The sequence below is a fragment of the Amblyomma mixtum genome, chromosome 3 (genome assembly GCF_055824585.1).
Source record: "Amblyomma mixtum isolate Tamu chromosome 3, ASM5582458v1, whole genome shotgun sequence".
NCBI lineage: Eukaryota > Metazoa > Arthropoda > Arachnida > Ixodida > Ixodidae > Amblyomma > Amblyomma mixtum.
The window spans coordinates 389,782,628-389,800,814 of NC_143014.1; the positions used below are offsets into that span (position 1 = coordinate 389,782,628).

Consider the following 18,187-nt stretch of genomic DNA (forward strand, 5'->3'; position numbering starts at 1 on the left):
CGCATTCTTGCGCTCTGTGTGTGTGTGCGTTTACCACGAAGAATTGTACCACTATGTAATTTCCTCGTCACTATACCCTAAACCCACGGCTGGTGACTGCGCGTCTGCGAGGGAGCTAGTATAAGGTTGTAGCAGACAATATGAACAACGTCCTTCAGTGTCAGGCTAACAGGACTCTCCAGGTATCGAAATGCGCATCACACGCAGAGTGCTCGTCGTCGCGTCTTTTCCTATCCGAGGAACCAATGTGACCAGGTCGCCCCGTGGAAATGATTCAATCTTGCTGTTCTTTTTTGTTTGTACGCGCTCGTAGCTAATGTATTGCGCCCATACATCCTGCTTTCAGTGAGCTGGCAATCTTAAAACTGCATTACTTGTACATTCTTTGGTAAACCTAAAAAGAGCCGTCAGCTACTAAGAGATAACGCCAGCACGCTCGGGCAGGGAAGCAATTTAAGAACAACATCGCAGCATAAGGGCTTTTCCATACTGCGGCTGCGTATATATCTTATCTGTGTCTTTTCTCTTGCAGCAATGAGACATGCCTGCCGGCCATTGTCGGCAAAGTCCACAAAGTGCTGCCCGTCGGTCAATTTCAGCTCGAGTATGACTTTTTTGGGCAGCCTGTACAAGGTATAGTTCACTTCTTCTCAACCACGCAAAAAGGAAACTGCGCATGCATGATAGCTTGCCATTGGTCAGTTTATTCGCTTCCATTTCCGGGTTTTGATATCGCTTGACCACTTTGGCGGCGCGGTTTTGAACAGTCATCGGGAAATTAAATCGATTTAACGAGACTGTATCTTCATTTAATAGTGAAGTCAACTTTGTTTGGATGGTAGATTTATTTCGTTGTTTTCTGTAAACTTGAAATCGCTGCAAAAGTGATGATTTTATTTTTAGTGATTTACCTACGATCAATATGTTTTTGCATCGATTCTTCCAGGAAAAACTACGCAAGCATTGCTTTAGCAATAAGGGCATAGTTTGTGCTGTCTGTATCGGTACTCGGCACTCAGCATACTGTCGCATATTCCGGAAACCTAAAGTGTTTGGTAAAATGCCAGAGCCAGTAACCGTCTCCTTCTCCATATCAAGCCCCCCACCCCCCCCCCCCCCAAAAAAAAAAAAAACCTAACATGCCCAACGCACATCTCGGAGCTCTGAGGCGGTGGTCTTTTAGGAGGACGTTGTAGAGGAATCACCATTTCGCGTAAAGTTGCGAATGAGTAAGAAAAACAAAGTTACGACACGATATTAAGCTGAGTGGATAAGAAGAAAGCAGAGAATGGCAGACCAAACTCGCTGTGTGCCTTTGAGGACGGCACTGGAGAAAAGCGGATAGTGAGGTTAGAAATGAACGCATACATTGCGAGTCACAGTTGAGCGGAATTCTAGTGCCGGCCTGTTTTACGGAACGTGTAGTTACCCACACTCGACGAAAGCAACTGCTGTTGGTGGCGACGTTTTGGGTGCGGAGGGGAAGATAAATTTCAAGAATTGGCGAGCAGTTGTCTAAAATCGGCCGAGCACATTCGTTACCACTTAATAAACACCAGTCGACTGCCTTGCTTGCCCCTCGTTACATTTTCCGATTGCGCCAGTGCCGTGCAGGGAAAGATGGGAGAAGAAAAAAAATTAGTGAGAGCCCAAGAAGGCATCCAATGTGTTTTGAGATTTTTCAGTGCCCGCTGTGTCGCTCGCACGACGTTCGCGTTGTGCAGCTACTACTATTTACGAATTTGCATGGACTCTCAGTCAGCATGCAACTATTCACTGCCGAGGCAATTTTATACGCGTCGGTCGTATGCCATCGACACACAGGCAATCAAGCTAATTACGTCAAGTGTCTAAAGGACAGGGCAGCCTGATTTGTCCAGCGGTAACGCTGGCGCCGTGTTGATGTGCCGCTGTTAAAGCTGTCGCTTGAAGAAAATTTTCAATTTAAGTTTTGTAGGAAACTACCTCGCCTGTCTCTGTGTATCGCTGTGACTGATTATTACTTATGCTTTATTTTCCACGCCGCCTTAAGCTTTTCTTTCACTAGGAGAAGGGGCGAAAAGTTTTATTTATATTTCTAGAAACAAAGAAATACGAAAACCTGCTTTAATTCTTATTTTGCAAATTGATACACTGAGTTGGCAGACCGTGTCTTGGCCCTAAACCACCCGACCACTTTCCAAGGTTCCTTGCTTGAAGTTTTTGGCTAGAAGACTAGAACCTTTGGCTGGGATTTACGTGGTAGATTGGTCTCTTCGCTAGATTAACGACCCGAAGCACACATGCTGTTTCGGCTTAGCGGAGTGGTGCTTATTCTTATTTAACTTTCGGCACTATTTCTTGTTTCCTAAAATATGCTTGTGATACGTATTTATACTGCAAATAAATTTACGCCAACAAATTTATTCCTTTTCATTTCAGACATAGCCATGAGCTCTCAAAAATAATTTACATAACGAATGTGTAGTTGTAGAAACCATAACGATCATGTGTAATTAAAAATGAGCGTACTTTTCAGCTAACTCTCTCTGTCGGCCACGGTATTTCTTACCACGTAGGATAGTGTTCGCGTGAACTTCACGGTATCTAAGGTGATGGAATTTTAGGTCGCATGGCTTTAACAAAGCAATGCACGTACGAAAAAAATGTGCAAGGCCAGGAGCATTGTGCTTGTCGCCTCAAGAAGGAAGCATGGTGCCAGTCAGGATTGTGCGTCTTGCTTTGGATATGCATTTGCGCGTTTTGCGCCACGTCCGACCCATGCTTGACGCATAGTAGACAAGTGCTCAATTACGCGGCAACGGCAGCATTATGCGGAAGGACGCGGTCACGAGGAGGGAGCTTGTCCAAGTCGCGTTGTGAGACAGCCACTGGCGGCTTCCTTTCCCCAACACCACCAGCACCGCCACTTCTTTCTCTTTTTTCTTTTGAAACTGTCGTGTCCGGTCGCTGTGTTGAATGCAGCGAAAGACGCACACGGTACTTTAAGACTTTGTTTATTTAAAGCCGATGAGGGTGCGACCAGCGTCGACCGAGGCAGGAGCCGAACTGGCCGCCCGAAGAAAGGAGGGAGCGGAGAAGCGTCCACGGGAGGGAGTGGCTTCCCAAAACAGGAGGAGGATGCGGGGGCGCACCATGGGGGGGCATCTGGCGACAGCGTGCGACGAGGGGCAAGTGGTCGTTAGGAGGAGGATGCGAGTGGTCGTCAGGAGGAGGATGCGAGTGGTCGTTAGGAGGAGGACGCGGGGGCGCACACACACAAAAGCAATAAGGGGACACAACACTTCCTTCCCCCTTAGAAAGTTGCCTGGTATCGTGCAGGGGGTCGGCGCTCACGCGTGGAGGCGCGCTGGCTTTGTGCGCTCGGGGGAGAAACACTTGTAGGCTGGCTGTTGTTCGCTGTGTCTCCTAGGTCTGTCCTGGGCGAAGTCTCTTCTTCCGGGAAGAGGTGCCAGGCTATGTGGGAAGATGGTGCACGTGTTCTCTCCGCTGGCGGACAGCTCTCAGACGGCGTCGTAAATCTACGCAGCTGGTTGAGATGTCGGCGTGCTACTGTGCCATGTATGTTGACGAGCCAAGAGCGCAGGCCTATGCGTCTGACAATTGTAGCTTCCTCCCAGCGTGGCTTTTTCAGAAACTGTCGGGCGAGGACGCGCTGCCCCTCATTAAGCGTGCCGCAGCGCGGAATTGCTTTTTCTTCCCGGAACGTCTCTGCCTTTGGCTCGGGGAGGATGGCTGTGAGCTGGGTTCGCATTTCACGCTCGAACATCATTTTCGAGGGGGTCTCGCCTGTTGTGCTCTGAACCGTCGTGTGCTGCTTGAAGAGAAAGCGCGCAAGGCGGCGCTGCAGCGAGCCTGTCTGATCTCTTTCAAGGGCGCGTTTTAGCTCGGCTACGTAGCGCTCGGCTTGTCCGTTTGTCGCTGGGTGGTAGGGGGCCGATGTAACTGATGAGATCCCGTTGTCGCGATAAAACTTGAGGATCTCCGCAGACACAAACGGTGTTCCGTTGTCCGACACTACCTTGCGCGGCAGGCCGAACGTTGCAAATAGTGATCGGAGGTTGTCAATGACTGCTGCCGAAGTCGTCTGTCCCATTTGCCTTATCTCAAGCCACTTTGTGTAGGCATCTACGACCACAAGGAAAGTGCAGCCCTCAATTGGTCCTGCAAAATCAATGTGCAGTGTGTGCCATGGTGTGTCTGGCTTTTCCCATTCTGGGACAGGAGCTTTCGGCGGGGCGCTCCGGCTGCTCTGGCAAGGCTTGCATTCTCGCACCACTGTTTCGATGTCGTTGTCAATGCCAGGCCACCACATGTAGCTTCTGGCACACTTTTTCATTGCAACGATGCCCCGATGTCCGGCGTGGATGAGAGACATAGCTTGTGCGCGTAGTTCTCTCGGCATCACAACTCGGGACCCAAATATGATGCAGCCGCGATGGGTGCTCAACTCTGTAGCTCGCCTGCGGTAAGCGTCGAAGTTGTCCCCTTTGAGTTTATGCACGTTGCCTTGTTGAACAGCTGTGTAAACTAGCCGGAGAGCTGCGCACTTCTGCGTAGATGCTGCAACTGTGCCTGCTGTAAGCGGAGGTTCTGGCAGTGCTTCGAACATCAGAACGTCTCCTGGTGGAAATGGTTCGTCAACAGTTGCGTCTAGTGGCAGACGGCTTAGCGCATCGGCGTTTTCATGTTTACTCCCATTGCGGTAGACCAGAGCGTAGTCGTACGCTGAGAGTTTGATGCACCAACGTGTCATTCGCGGAGACAAAGTTGGTGGCATAGGCCTTTGTGGTCCCAGAATGCCCAATAGCGGTCGGTGATCGGTTATAAAGGTCACCTTCCGGCCGGCAATGTACTGGTGAAAATGTGTCGCCGCGTAGACGATGGCTAGCCCTTCTTTGTCAAGTTGCGCGTAGTTGCGTTCTGCTTGCGACAACGTACGTGAGGCGAAGGCGATGGGAGCTTCCCTTCCTTGCTCGTCAGTTTGCGATAGAACCGCGCCGACTCCGTACGGTGATGCGTCGCAAGCCAAAAGCAGAGGCTTCCTTTCGTCGTAGTGGCGGAGGACTGTACATCTTCGAATCAGGTCTTTCAGGGCATCGAATGACTGCTGATGGCGTGGCGACCATGTCCATGTCACATCTTTCCGAAGGAGTTGGTATAAGTCGTTGGCCACGGTAGCTCTTTGTTCCAAGAACCGGTCGTAGAACGTCAAGAGTCCGAGAAAAGCCTGTAGCTCCTGCTTGTTTGTTGGAGCTCGTGCTTCTGTGATCGCTCGCACTTTGTCCTCGGTAGGGTGAATGCCTTCCGCATCAATTCGGTGTCCCAGAAATTGCACCTCTGGCACCGCAAAACAGCACTTCGATTTGCTTATGCACAAATTAGCGTTTGCTAGCCTTTCGAGAACGAGCTCTAGGCGCACTGCATGCTCTTCAGTGGAAGTGCCACTGATGATGACATCGTCAAGGTAGACACAAACTCCTGGGATGCCCTGAAGCACTGTCTCCATGAATTTTTGAAATATGGCCGGGGCTGCAGCTACGCCAAAAGGCAGTCGCTTGACTTTGTACAAGCCTTTCAGTGTGTTAATTGCCAATAATTCAGCAGTTGACTCGCTCACCTTCAGCTGCTGATACGCCTGGGTGAGGTCCAATGTGCTGAAGACTCTTGCGCCACGTAGTACACTGAATACTTCTTCAGGTGTCGGTAGCGGGTAAGAGGACGCTTTAGTCGCAAGATTGACGGTGCTCCGGTAGTCTCCGCAGAGGCGTATGGTTCCGTTCTTCTTGCGAACTACGACAAGTGGTGTGGCCCATTCTGAATGCTGCGTCGGCTCGATGACACCTTGCTGCTCCAGTTTGTCCAACTCTTTTTCAACTGAATCTCGGAGAGCAAACGGCACCGGCCTGGCCTTCAGAAATTTGGGTTGCGCGTTGTCCAACAACTCCAGTGTGACCGGGGGCCCTTCGTTTCCTGGAATATCTTCCGAGAATACTCTTTCGTATTTCTCTTGCAGTTGCTCAACCATGTTCTGGCTCGGCGTCTGGTGTATGCCGCATATCATCACGCCTAGTGGAGAAAACCAGTTTCTCCCTAGAAGGCTTGATCCTGTGCCCTTCACAACAAGCAGAGGTAGCGTATGGGTCTGGCCGTTGCAGTTAACCTGCACGTTGGCAGAGCCCAATAGTGGCAGATTCTGTCCTGACCACGTTCGCAGGTGCGTGTCGTCTTGTTGCAGGGCGGGTGCGTCAGATGGCCATGAAGTTCGGAACGTGTCCTCACTGATCAGAGTACAGGCTGCGCCGGAGTCCACCTCGAACTTAATCAGCTGGTGATGTACGCTTACTTCTGTAAAAATCTTCGGTCGCGTGCCGAGATTCATGGTGTTCAGGTCGTACAACACAGATGGTGTTGCTGATGTTGTTCCATGGAGATCAGATAGCGGCGTATTCTCTGAGGCGTTGACGCTGTGATTAGGCTGGGAAGGTGACTTTATCTTGGCAAGTCTCCGTTTCGGAATGCATGCTCTTTCGATATGCCCTCGCTTGTGGCAAAAATTACACGTGGCTGACTGGAATCGACATCCCTGGGGGTTGTGTTGGTCGTCACACCGCCAGCAGCGTTGTGCCTTTTTGACCGATTTTACAACAACAGAAGGCTTGCGCACCTGGTTGCTTGTCTGGTGTACCGGCTCGGTGTTCCGGCGAATCCCTCTCTGCTGGTGACCGGCGCTCTCCGCTCGAACGGCGATGTCGTAAGCTTTGCTGAATGTGAGGTCCTTCTCAGCGAACAGGCGCTGCTGCAGTGACTCGTCACTCAGTCCGCACACAAATCTGTCGCGTAACATCACGTCCAAGGGAAGCATGGTGGTGTTAGCAGAAGAAGCTGCGTCTCCCTCCTGCCCGGTAGCTGTTGTCGACAGCGTTCCAAAATTGCAGTCGGCAGCGAGCTTCTTGAGCGCGGCTACGTAGGCGCTCACAGTTTCTCCTCCCAGTTGATCTCGTCGTTGGAAGCGAGCCCGGCTGTAGACCTCGGATGGCCTTGGGTCGTAGTGCTTTTGCAGCGCTTTTACGATGTCGTCGTAAGACACTGCCGCTGGTGTGCTTGGCTGAATAAGGGCGCAGACAGTATCGTAGGTCTGCTCCCCGCACAGCGTCAGCAGGTTGGCCCTCTTCAAGGCTGGGTCTGTGATGTTGTTAGCTTCAAAGTAGAACTGAAGGCGTCCAACCCACGATGACCACGATGAGCCGTTGAACTCTGGTATCTGATTGGGAAACCCTCGCGTAGCCATGGCTTGTCAATAGCGTTGCGTAGCGCGGGTCGAATCCACTTTCTCGTCGCCACTGTCGTGTCCGGTCGCTGTGTTGAATGCAGCGAAAGACGCACACGGTACTTTAAGACTTTGTTTATTTAAAGCCGATGAGGGTGCGACCAGCGTCGACCGAGGCAGGAGCCGAACTGGCCGCCCGAAGAAAGGAGGGAGCGGAGAAGCGTCCACGGGAGGGAGTGGCTTCCCAAAACAGGAGGAGGATGCGGGGGCGCACCATGGGGGGGCATCTGGCGACAGCGTGCGACGAGGGGCAAGTGGTCGTTAGGAGGAGGATGCGAGTGGTCGTCAGGAGGAGGATGCGAGTGGTCGTTAGGAGGAGGACGCGGGGGCGCACACACACAAAAGCAATAAGGGGACACAACAGAAACGAACACTGAGGTCCGAGGAGACGTAGAAGTTAGCCTGTATTGATGTATTATAGGCCAAATACAGGAGGTTAGGGTGATGATGATGGTTAAGGAATGCTTGTCGTCTTGCAGGTTCGATATTGCTCAGTCACGTTGCTCGAAGACACTTTTGGAGAGGTTAACTATTTGTTAACAATTAATAAAGCAAAGAATGATGCAAGCAAGGAAGAAAGTTATTTACATTTGACTGATTCGTAGTGCTGCCTGACGAAACCGGCCCTCGGTCCTGCCGAAACAGCTGGCTGTAAGCGCTATGTCTCCGCTCTCGGTGGAGGCAGTAACCAACTAGGTAGCTTCCTAAACATCCGCCCACTAAATCATTGGTGAAATGAAAAAACCAATCAAGGATTCGGGAAAGAAAACACAGCCAGCCAATGATTGGGGAAAGAAGATAAGTCATCTTGACCAACACTGCACAAATATGTCACTCTCCGTCATAGATATTTCAGAGGATTTTCCTTTCCTCCCGCGAGCTTCGCGAACTCCCACGTGTGCGGGTTGTTTCAACCTCTGGTAAACCTAGTTTCGATGAACGGCAGTCTTCAGGGCCCATCTATTTGGCGCAGTCTCTCAGAAACTGTCGTCATGCACAGTAGATGGAGGGACACCAAATCTCGTACAAAACGCGTCTGTCGCGTGTCCCTTCTCTCTGCATGCGAGCTGGGGTTGACTCGGGGTAACGAGTGCTCGTTCTTAATGTCTGCAGCTAGCGTCGCAGTGTCTTGTTGACCGCGCCTCATGCCACCGCCGAACGCCGCCATAGACACTGTAAGCTTCGAGCAGCGGCGTTGTAGACATGGGGCAAAAGCCACGCGACGCGACGCGGATTGTGATATGTCGCCACGAGGGGCTGATTTCGCGAACAAGCAAGGACACCATGATCACGACGTCCTATTCCGGTCTTGACGTCACGAGTTTGAGTCCTTAGCTGGCGGAGAAACATCAACGCAGGCAACCAGAGGATCGATTTTTTGCCAAGGACAAAGCATGGATGCAGTTGCCCTCGGTGTATTTTTAACCCCCCCCATCCACACCTAAGACAATGTGTCTACAAAGTAAGAGACACGTTGTGCGCCTTTACGACTGTAACGCACATACACGCCCGATATAATGTACAAAGTGCACCATGTCAGCAGTGGTGCCACTTTCTTCATTCAAGCCAGGCAATGGGGCACAGAACAATAATGACACGAAATTCTGAGTTAGACACCTGTTTATGCATGCCATGAGGCTCTTTCGATTATGAGTTTGGGATAAGCACCTGGCGTAATCCGCGGAGTTAAGCTGCTTTTGCGTCTTCGCAATACATATCGCACAAACGCCTAAACAACAGTGCAGGAGCCTCGAAAAGCAAGGGTACGTAAAAACAGCATGTTCTCTTCTCTCTTATTCCTTGTTTACGAGATGGGCAATGGGCGTCACAGGAGAGGCTTTTTTTTTCGGTGCTGGTGAACGGGTGACACACTGCACCCTCAGAAAACAGAAAACTCAACAAAGCATATAAGCATAAAGCAAGCATATAAAACTTGCGCAACGGCACAATCAAGACATGCACGCTACAAAAGTAGCAACCCTCAGCTACCATAGCTGACTGAGCTGGCAGCTTGCTCACAACCACTTTTCACAAAGCCGGGGTTTGTGGGCCTCGCCGGGCGAGTCGTCACAGAATCGCAATGTAACACGCAGCACTCGCTCCGTAGACACCTGCTTACCGCGTTTACACAAGCATTAGTAGTCCGAATGCAACGTCTTCCTTCCTTCGTCCATAGGCGGAGGAGAAAGCGGGTCGTGAGAATCTTCTCGACCCGGCGGTGATGGCAGGGCTGCTGGGGGACAGACAGCCGCCGTTGCAGCACGCCGCGTGAGGCTGCGTACCTTTTCCAGGCCATTTCAGTTCTAACTCGAAGGTTCTTTTTCTTATGTCGGAGTGCCGTCGAGGCAGCTGAGAGAAGAGGACCGGGATCCTGAACCGCGACGCGCGCTAGGCTGCGTCTCCTTCCTGGAGTGTTCGAGATTTCGCTGGAAAAATGTCTGAGCTTAACAGCGCGGACGACGTGGGACTTAGAAAGACGAAGAACGAGAGGAAAACGCCGAACGGAGCGCTCATGTCTCAACTGTAATTTTGTTAGCAGCATTTCTCTTATATCCGGCTTTTCAGAGCGCCGTTTCAAAAATTCGCAAGGATGGGTGGTCGAAATAGAAAGGAAGTCTTTTCAAGGAAGAATTGCCAGCCACGGCAGACATCAGTTCATTAAGGAATCATAGTAATTAAGGAGATAAGTCACCATACTTGACTAATTAGTCCTTAAATTAGTAAAATGCGCTGGCGTGTGCTAGCGGCCATTTCGTAGCCCCAGACAAGACGACTCCGCAGTGCGAGTAAATGCGGCTCGTGGCGCAGTAAGTTCAGTGCGAACGCAACGTCCGCCGGTCACGTGTTGCAGGGCGTGCGGCACTCCTTCCGAACTGCCTGCGCTGTTGCACCACGGCAAGCGCATTTTGCTGCTTCGTCGCTTGGTGGACGAGAAAGGACAGTCATCGGTAACTGTGCGGCTGGTGGATTTTGCTGCTCTCTGACTGTCTTCGTGGTTTTTTTCTTGTGTTATTACGCAACCAGAGTAGCCCATTAAGGAAGTCAAGCCTGAAAAACCATCTAGGCCAATTTGCAGCTTTACCGAAGTTTTCTTCTTAAAGCAATAACATAGCACGAGCGCAAAGGGATATATGCACACTAGATAGAAAGAGGCGGGCGGGTTACTGGTGCTTGAAGGCTTCGGAGGCTCCTGGAAAGCTTCTCCTAGCGCCGCACGGCGTTTAGACTTTCAGCAGGAGTGCCACCCAGTGGTAGGCTGAAGATTTTCTTATAAAAGTGGCAAGTACACAATACTTGCGTTGCGCTTTTGGTGTTGGAAAGTTAATTTTTTCGGGAACCCTTCGATGCTTCTTATTTACTTTATAGAAATGGTTTGGTTTGGTTATGGGGTTTAACGTCCCAAAGCGAATGAGGCTATGGGAGACACCGTAGTGAAGGGCTCCGGTAATTTCGACCACCTGGGGTTCCTTAACGTGCACTGGCATTGCACAGTACACGGGCCTCTAGAAATTCGCCTCCATAGAAATTCAAGCGCCGCGACCGGGATCGAACCCGCGCCTTTCGGGTCAGCATTCGAGCACCATAACCACTGAGCCACCGCGGCGGCTCTTTATAGAAATGAAGCTACGAAGCCGTTGGATAATTATTTAAGTTAAGCACTTTCACTTCAGCGATTTCTTGGAGTCACGTGGTTTTCGTTGGGGTTGTGTTTGGTTATATTTTTAATAAATAAACACGTGTCCTTCGCCGAGGGCGGGGGGGGGGGGGGTCTGAAATAATCTACAGCGTCAATATTTTCTTCCATCAGTGAACGAAAGTGGTTAAGAACTATCAATTGCGCCTTGCGACTAGTAGGTTGTACAGTCATGATATGGACGACGCTATTGGGCGAAATCACGGGAAATCCACATAAACCAGTGTCGTTCCAACGCTTATCACGGGAAACAGGAAACCGAACTTGTGGAGCCGTCACCTCCCAATATTGAAGACCCCTGTACATTAGGTGCACTGCCAATATGCTCTCATCTTGCAGAGACGCTGGCCGTGGTAGCCACGGACTACGGGAGCTACGCCATCCTGCACCGGTGCGCTCACGAGCAGCCCCACGCGTCGGTATGTGCGCCGGATGCGACACACGTCAGCGTCCTTGCGAGGCATGTGCTCGAACAGGACACCTCTCTGGAGATCACGCGCCACCTGGAGAACGTCTGCGTCGCTGTGGCCCAGCTGGAAGCGCACGAGTTTGACGGTAAGCGGGGAACCCTCCTCTCTGCGGGGAGCAGATAGCGTCGAGGGTGCAGTACGAATGCCCACGAACGCGGCACGAGTCAAGGGCTGGCAACGGTTTGCCGCCATGCTCGCACCCTCGCCGAACCGCCACCCTAACTTCACATTGGGCGCGGTCGCTTGCTCAGCCGCGTCTCTCGCCCCCACCGAGGGTGTAACCGGAGCCACCATATATGCTATTTAAATGCCCACTTGCTCCAGCCCTTCACCTGGAAAAGCCTCCCTGACAAACAAACAAACAAACAAACAAACAAACAAACAAACAAACAAACAAACAAACAAACAAACAAACAAACAAACAAACAGTGTACATAACCGTCAAAAACAAGGTTCTTTCCGTTTTCATTATGATCTCGGCAACTCTAAAATCAAGAAGGTCAATGAATGTAAGTATCTTGGTATACATGGTCTGTTCTGAAAGTAGTAGGACTCATTTTTTTAAACAAAATTTATTCAAGATAATAGTACAAACGATTACAATTTTTCAAGATAGCACCCTTCCGCACCTACACGCTGCTGCCAATGAGTTTTACAGTTTTAGTACGCCTCCTGGAACGCCTGGACCGGAATGCTGTTTAGCTCCCTCGTCACGGCCTGTTGAACCACCTCTAGCGATCCGTGATGTTTCCCCTCGAGCGTCGATTTTATTCTCGGGAATAGAAAAATGTCTGGCGGGGCCAAGTCGAGGCTGTAGGGGGGCTGAGGCAGCGTTGCCGCCTTGTGCTGGGCAAAAAATCGGGGTCCTTATTCACATGATGAAGAAGATCCTACCGGTTGGCCTTTTCCTCCTCTGACACCACTCCCGGCACCAACTTTGCGCACGCTTTCCTCATGGATAAGTTTTCTGTCACGATCTTTAAAACTTGGGTTTGAGGAATGCTCAAGTCATCAGAAATCATTCTGATACTCATTCTACGATCACTGTTAAGTAAATGTTTCACTCGCTACACATTTTCGTTGGTCTTGCTGGTCGAAGGGCGTCTGGAGCGGTCGTCTTCCTCCACTCTTTCCTTACCTTCTCGGTAAAGATTATTCCACTCAAAAAACACCTGATCTACCCATGGAAGCGTCACCGTAGGTTATGTCCGTTTTACCAAGATTTACTCAAAATATGATCGCGTATCGCTAATCCAGTAAACGCTCGGCGTGACGAGACGTTTCGACAGGGGTTCACAGTACAAGCGGCCTCCTCTCTTCAACGGCCGAGAGCCGACTGCCGATTTTTCCCAGCATTCTCAATATCCCCCTTCAACGATCCTGCACGCGCAGACCACCTCTCGTGCGCCCGTTCGCCCAGGAAAAAACCAGTCCTACTACTTTCAGAACAGACCCTGTATTATCACTCAATACATAGAATCGGAAAAACTTGTGCCGTACACGCACCCACGCACGCCCGCGCGCGCACACACACACACACACACACACACACACACACACACACACACACACACACACACACACACACACACACACACACACACACACACACACACACACACGCACACGCACACGCACACGCACACGCACACGCACGCACGCACGCACGCACACGGACGCACGCACACGCACACTTAAACCATGCGCGGCCACTCTTGTCTACCTAGTGTAATCAAGTGAGCTGTTTTTAGTTCGAAATTTTTATACCGTTTTCATGAACTTTTTGACAGTCGGCAGTGACTAACATTTAGAGCTAATTACGTCAATAAACAGCATGCATAAACACAACGAGCGCCTAATGAAAATAGGTTTTGAATCTACACGTTTCTTATGCAACATGTGAATGGAATCTGTTACTTCGAGAGCGTGTTGACTCAAATCTATCAGTGCGTTATTGAGCAATCTTTCTAGGGTCATTTACTGACGAACAAAACTTGGACTGTTTTGTTGGCCGGCTTCGAAAATTCTTTGCGTTGCCCAAAGCATTGATTTCACTCTACCAGCGAAGTGCATGTTCTTATACCGCGGACTTATTTTTTGAGCATGTGTCCTCCAATGCATATTTCCATGTCTATAGATCCACTCCTGCTCCATCCTTCTGAGCATGGCAGCATCTGTAGAAATAATAATTAAGGTAATGCTAGTAAAAAACTTTCCATATAGGGGGTTGGAGGGAAGCCCGCCAATAATTTAAAAAAATGGGCTTTTTGAGCTACAAATAAGTGTTTGTGGCATTATATTACCAGTGCTGATGGACGCCAGAAAACAGGCATATTAACTAGTATGTTAGTTAAATAAGTTGTAAATTGCAATAGTAAAGTTATTAACTATACTTTTACGTCCCTGGTTGGTAGAGATTTGTAGCTGGCTCCACAAATTTGCATATCTCGCGCGACAGCCATCGGAGTTCGTCTGTGCAGCCTCACGACGCGAAATCAAATCCTGGCTGCGGTGGCCGCACTGCTATAGAGGGAGAATTCAAAAACTCAATCTTGTTGCACGATGTCAGAGCAATAAAAATAGCCCCGGGTGCTCTATATTAATTAGGAGCTCTCCTCTACGGCGTCCCTCGTAGCCCATATGTCCGTTCGGGACGTTAAACCGAACTTACACAAATACCATACACGCCACTCCGTAGCTGCCTTCGAAGCTGCAGAAACTACTACGACTGGTGCTAGCGCAGGTACTGTGCATATGTTTCACGCGCTCCCTCTTTGTCAAGAGAGCCGCGCAAAAATTATTTCCAAAGATGATTTCCAAAGCATGATCGAGCACCTAGACAGGAAAGCAGAGTGGTGGGGCGAAAAATTAATATGAATAAATCCGCAGTAATGCTTAGTGGTCTCGGAGATTGACAACATTTTAAGATAGGCAGCCAAAACAATTGAAGTTTGGGAATACATCTACTTAGGGCAGTAACCACTGACTCGCACAACGAGAGTGAAATATCCAGCCGTATAAGAATAGGATGCAGTGCATGTTTCAGACACTCTCAGATCATGAATATTACTTAACCAGTATCCTACAAAAAAGGATACGGCGATTGCATCTATGCAGTACAGGCGTATAGGGCAGACACTTGGGGGATAATGAAAATAAAGATGAGGCCAGCGCAGCGAAATATGCAAATGAAAATAATTGGTGTAACAATGAGATAGGATGAGAGCAGAATGGGTCCGGTTGTCAAAGATATCCACTTTTAAATCTAGAAGGAGTGGGCATGGGCCCGGGACGTAATGCGAAGGAAAGATAAACGACGGGCCCTTAGGGCAACTAAACGGATTACAAGAAAATGTAAGCGTAGCAGACTGTGGCGAAGAGACAAGTGGGCAGCGGAAATTATGAAGTGTGCGGGGAAAGTTGGTCGCAGGAGGCACAGGACTAATTGTAGGGATATGGGAGATGCCCTTGCTCTTCAGAAGGCATACTTGGGCGGATGATGATCACGACAGCTAAGCTTTTTTTCTTTTTCTAGTTCCCAAGGTTGTTTGTTAGATTTCGTTTGTGGCACATAGGGAACTGAGGCCACCATGAGCCAACCGCAAGGATGATGCGTTTGGATTGCGGGAAAGAGCCAAAATGGGTTCGCATCTCACAATTTGTTCAGCAGCTCTTCTTTCCTTAAAACGCTTTAACACAGGAAATGAGAGCGCGTGCTTTTTTCTCGCAGGAGTGCCCTAAGTTTCAGCGGGATGTGTTAACCGTAAAGTCGTGGGAAATACATTTTCGTTACTTTTTTGAGTTCAGTGCACGAACATAAAATGTGGTTTGGGGCGACCACACCTCCGCAGAGGTCGCATACAGTAGGTTTCTCTTTGGTTAGGGTAAAGTTGTATGTAAGGTGCGTGTGCCCAAAGACGAGATATCAGTTTAATGAAGCAATCCTTACACGTACAAGGTTGGTGAAAAGTTCCCCGGCCACGGGTTCTGCTTTTCATCATTTTATACTGACACTCAAGGTGCCGATAAAGCTATCAAGGTTCTCAGAGGTCAGAACGATACTTCTTCTAGCCTTTACAGATATTTTGAACTTCGAGGGTGTCGTAACTTCCCGACTATACTGATCAAAAGCAGACGCTGTGGCCTGACAACGTTTGGCCGACCCTGTACATCCCTTCCGTTCTCTCATGACGAGTTCTACCGGCTGTACCTTATTATTTGCTTGCTTACTCCATGCACACTGACATTTATCTCTCAGTTACGGACTACCACCTTCTCAAAGTTGGGGAGTCGACCCCTACAATGTATCAAGCAATATGCTAATGAATACGGTGGTGTACGCAAGTCCTCTGGGTGCATTTGGAGACCACTTTAGGCAGCTGCTTGCAAAGTACTTTCGCATCGGGACATCCACAAGGCATACCGTGTGAATTCTGTTTTTATTTTTCTTTCTTGTGGTTTAGAAGGAAAACCCAGTTGCAGCAGCGCTCTATTTATCCTTTTTTCCCCTTTCACGCTTTTTTGTTCATACAAGCAGGCAGATTTCCGCAGCAAGAACAAGAAGGTAGGCACACTGGGCGATTTCTGAAACTGCATTAATGCCTATCAATGAAGAGTGCCGCATCAAGTAGTTCATGGCACGTTCGAAACAAGTGATATGGTCTGATTCGCCGCAGCTCCTGCGAATGTAACCCCCCCCCCCCCCCACAAAAAAAAAGGACCAGTGCCACCTGGTGCAGTGTCCTGGCGCATCACTTCGCCCTTTTTATCCCCCATGCATCATGACCTCTATCCTTATGCCCCATTAAATTTTGAGCTCAACCATACAGCAGGTGTCAATAAAATATCACGTGAAAAACCTTCATACCTCAAAGCTCTGCAAACGGTGTTGTCTACACACACCCCGCAGCACAGTGACGACATCGTGTGGGGCTTTATGAAAATATAAAATCTTCACTCGATCGATATAAAACTGCCTGCCAAACAGCGCGACCTGGACTTGAATTGTACTTTTAGTACTAAGTATATGCTGGCCCATGTCGGCAGTATCGAAACAACTTGAACATTAAGCTGCTGGAAGTGAAAGTTGGGGAAGCCGGTCAGTTTTACGATATGAGGATATGATCAGGGTGAGAGCGCGACAAAGTTTAGAGGTGAAAGTGAGAGAGGAAAGGCGAACACGAGAGCGTTTGTCCACAGCTGGTCCATAGGCTAGCTGGAAAGATGCCGTTTTATACTTTTCTTTAGGCCACGTTCCTCTCGCAGTGAAATGATGGAATCGAAGTGACACATGTGAAAGGATTCATGGGCCTTGGTTCTTTTATCTTTCTCTTAACCGGCACTTATGCGGTTTTTGTTTCTTTTTTTTCTTGTGTAGGAGCGTGTCCTCTACCGTCCGGTGAAGATCCCAGCTTGCCCGAAATACCACCAGGTAGGTGAGCGAAGACCTAAAAAAAAAAGTCAGTGGTGTGGTGTTTCAGGAGAGTAGAGTGCAGAGAGATTATACGTCTTAACCCTGAAGACACGGAAGCATTCAAGGCAGTTGCGCACGAAGTCATGGAAAGGTAAAAGAGAAGTAGGTGAATTCGTAAATTCAGGGTTTCCTTTTTGGCAGGCCTATGACTTTCGAGCGGACGACAGTCGTGTGCTGGTGTCTGCCTGCGTCGTGGGGCGTATTTGGCCTATATTAGTACCTCTGTCAGACGCCGTGACTACTGCTGACCTGAATGCCGCTTCACATGCCGCTAGTTCTTCCTTCCAGCGGTGGCCATGCGCTCAGACGCCCTTTCGGGTTGCAGCTTTTTTTTTTGCTTGAAAACAGCCATATCTACCGTCTTTGAACTCCGGATCAGGAGAGTAATATGATTAGAAGGGTAAGAATGGGGTGGAGCGCATTTGGCAACTTCTCTCATATCATGAAAGACAATTTACCAATATCCCTTTGCGGCCCGAATTTTTTGTGGGCGAGCAGAAAAATTTGTGGTAGTTATTTCTGGTTAAGAAGCTGTTAAAAAACATCCAAAAATTATGTGCACAGCAAGTACAATGGTTTTCAAGGGAGAACCATCTCCAGTATACTGGACACTGGGATTTATGTGTTGCACTTGGTGTTGCACATTTTCATCTGTACTGCAAGAATTCTAGCTACTTTCTTCACTATGAAGCACTGACTGTGGCTGGGATTTTTCCGCTTTGTCGCCTGAGTAAGAATTGACATGTAGGTCTGACTCGTCTCCGAACAAAAATTCCTGAATTTTCTCATTAGTGACCGTCTGTTCTGCTAATAAGACAACCAAATGATGCTCCAAAAGATGTTACTGGCACTGCAAGTCCACTTCAGGGCGTTTCTAAAAAGACATTGGGAGTTGTGTGATTCTGGCGCCAAAAATTGTTGAAACTCAAACCTAACCCGATTGCATGGGGATTTGAACGATATGCACCAATTGAATCCTAGTGACCAGTACTCTGGACATAAAAACATTATCGCATGGCGAAATAACTGCTCATAACTAGGGCAAACTTTTAACATAATTATTTCAAATGGTGGTTAATTAACTCACACGAATTTATTTATTTGAACTGCATGAACAGAAAACTTTAAAAGAAATTATTTACTAGAGCACGTCGCGAGCAGCGGTCTGCTTCGTGAATTACGCAATTACTCTGTGCTGTCCTCCTAAGAAGATGCGGCCG

At 49.1% G+C, this 18,187-nt stretch overlaps 1 protein-coding gene across 8 annotated transcripts in view; it reads left to right on the forward strand.

Moving 5' to 3' along the window:
* LOC149357153 (papilin-like) overlaps positions 1 to 18,187 on the forward strand; it is a 179,077-nt gene that overhangs the window by 58,470 nt on the left and 102,420 nt on the right. For all 8 annotated transcript variants that reach the window (XM_089584449.1, XM_089584453.1, XM_089584451.1 and 5 more), the window contains exons 4-6: positions 533 to 633; positions 11,364 to 11,579; positions 16,872 to 16,925. In XM_089584449.1, coding sequence (XP_089440575.1) covers positions 533 to 633; positions 11,364 to 11,579; positions 16,872 to 16,925 — 371 coding nt within the window. The remainder of the gene's footprint in view (positions 1 to 532; positions 634 to 11,363; positions 11,580 to 16,871; positions 16,926 to 18,187) is intronic.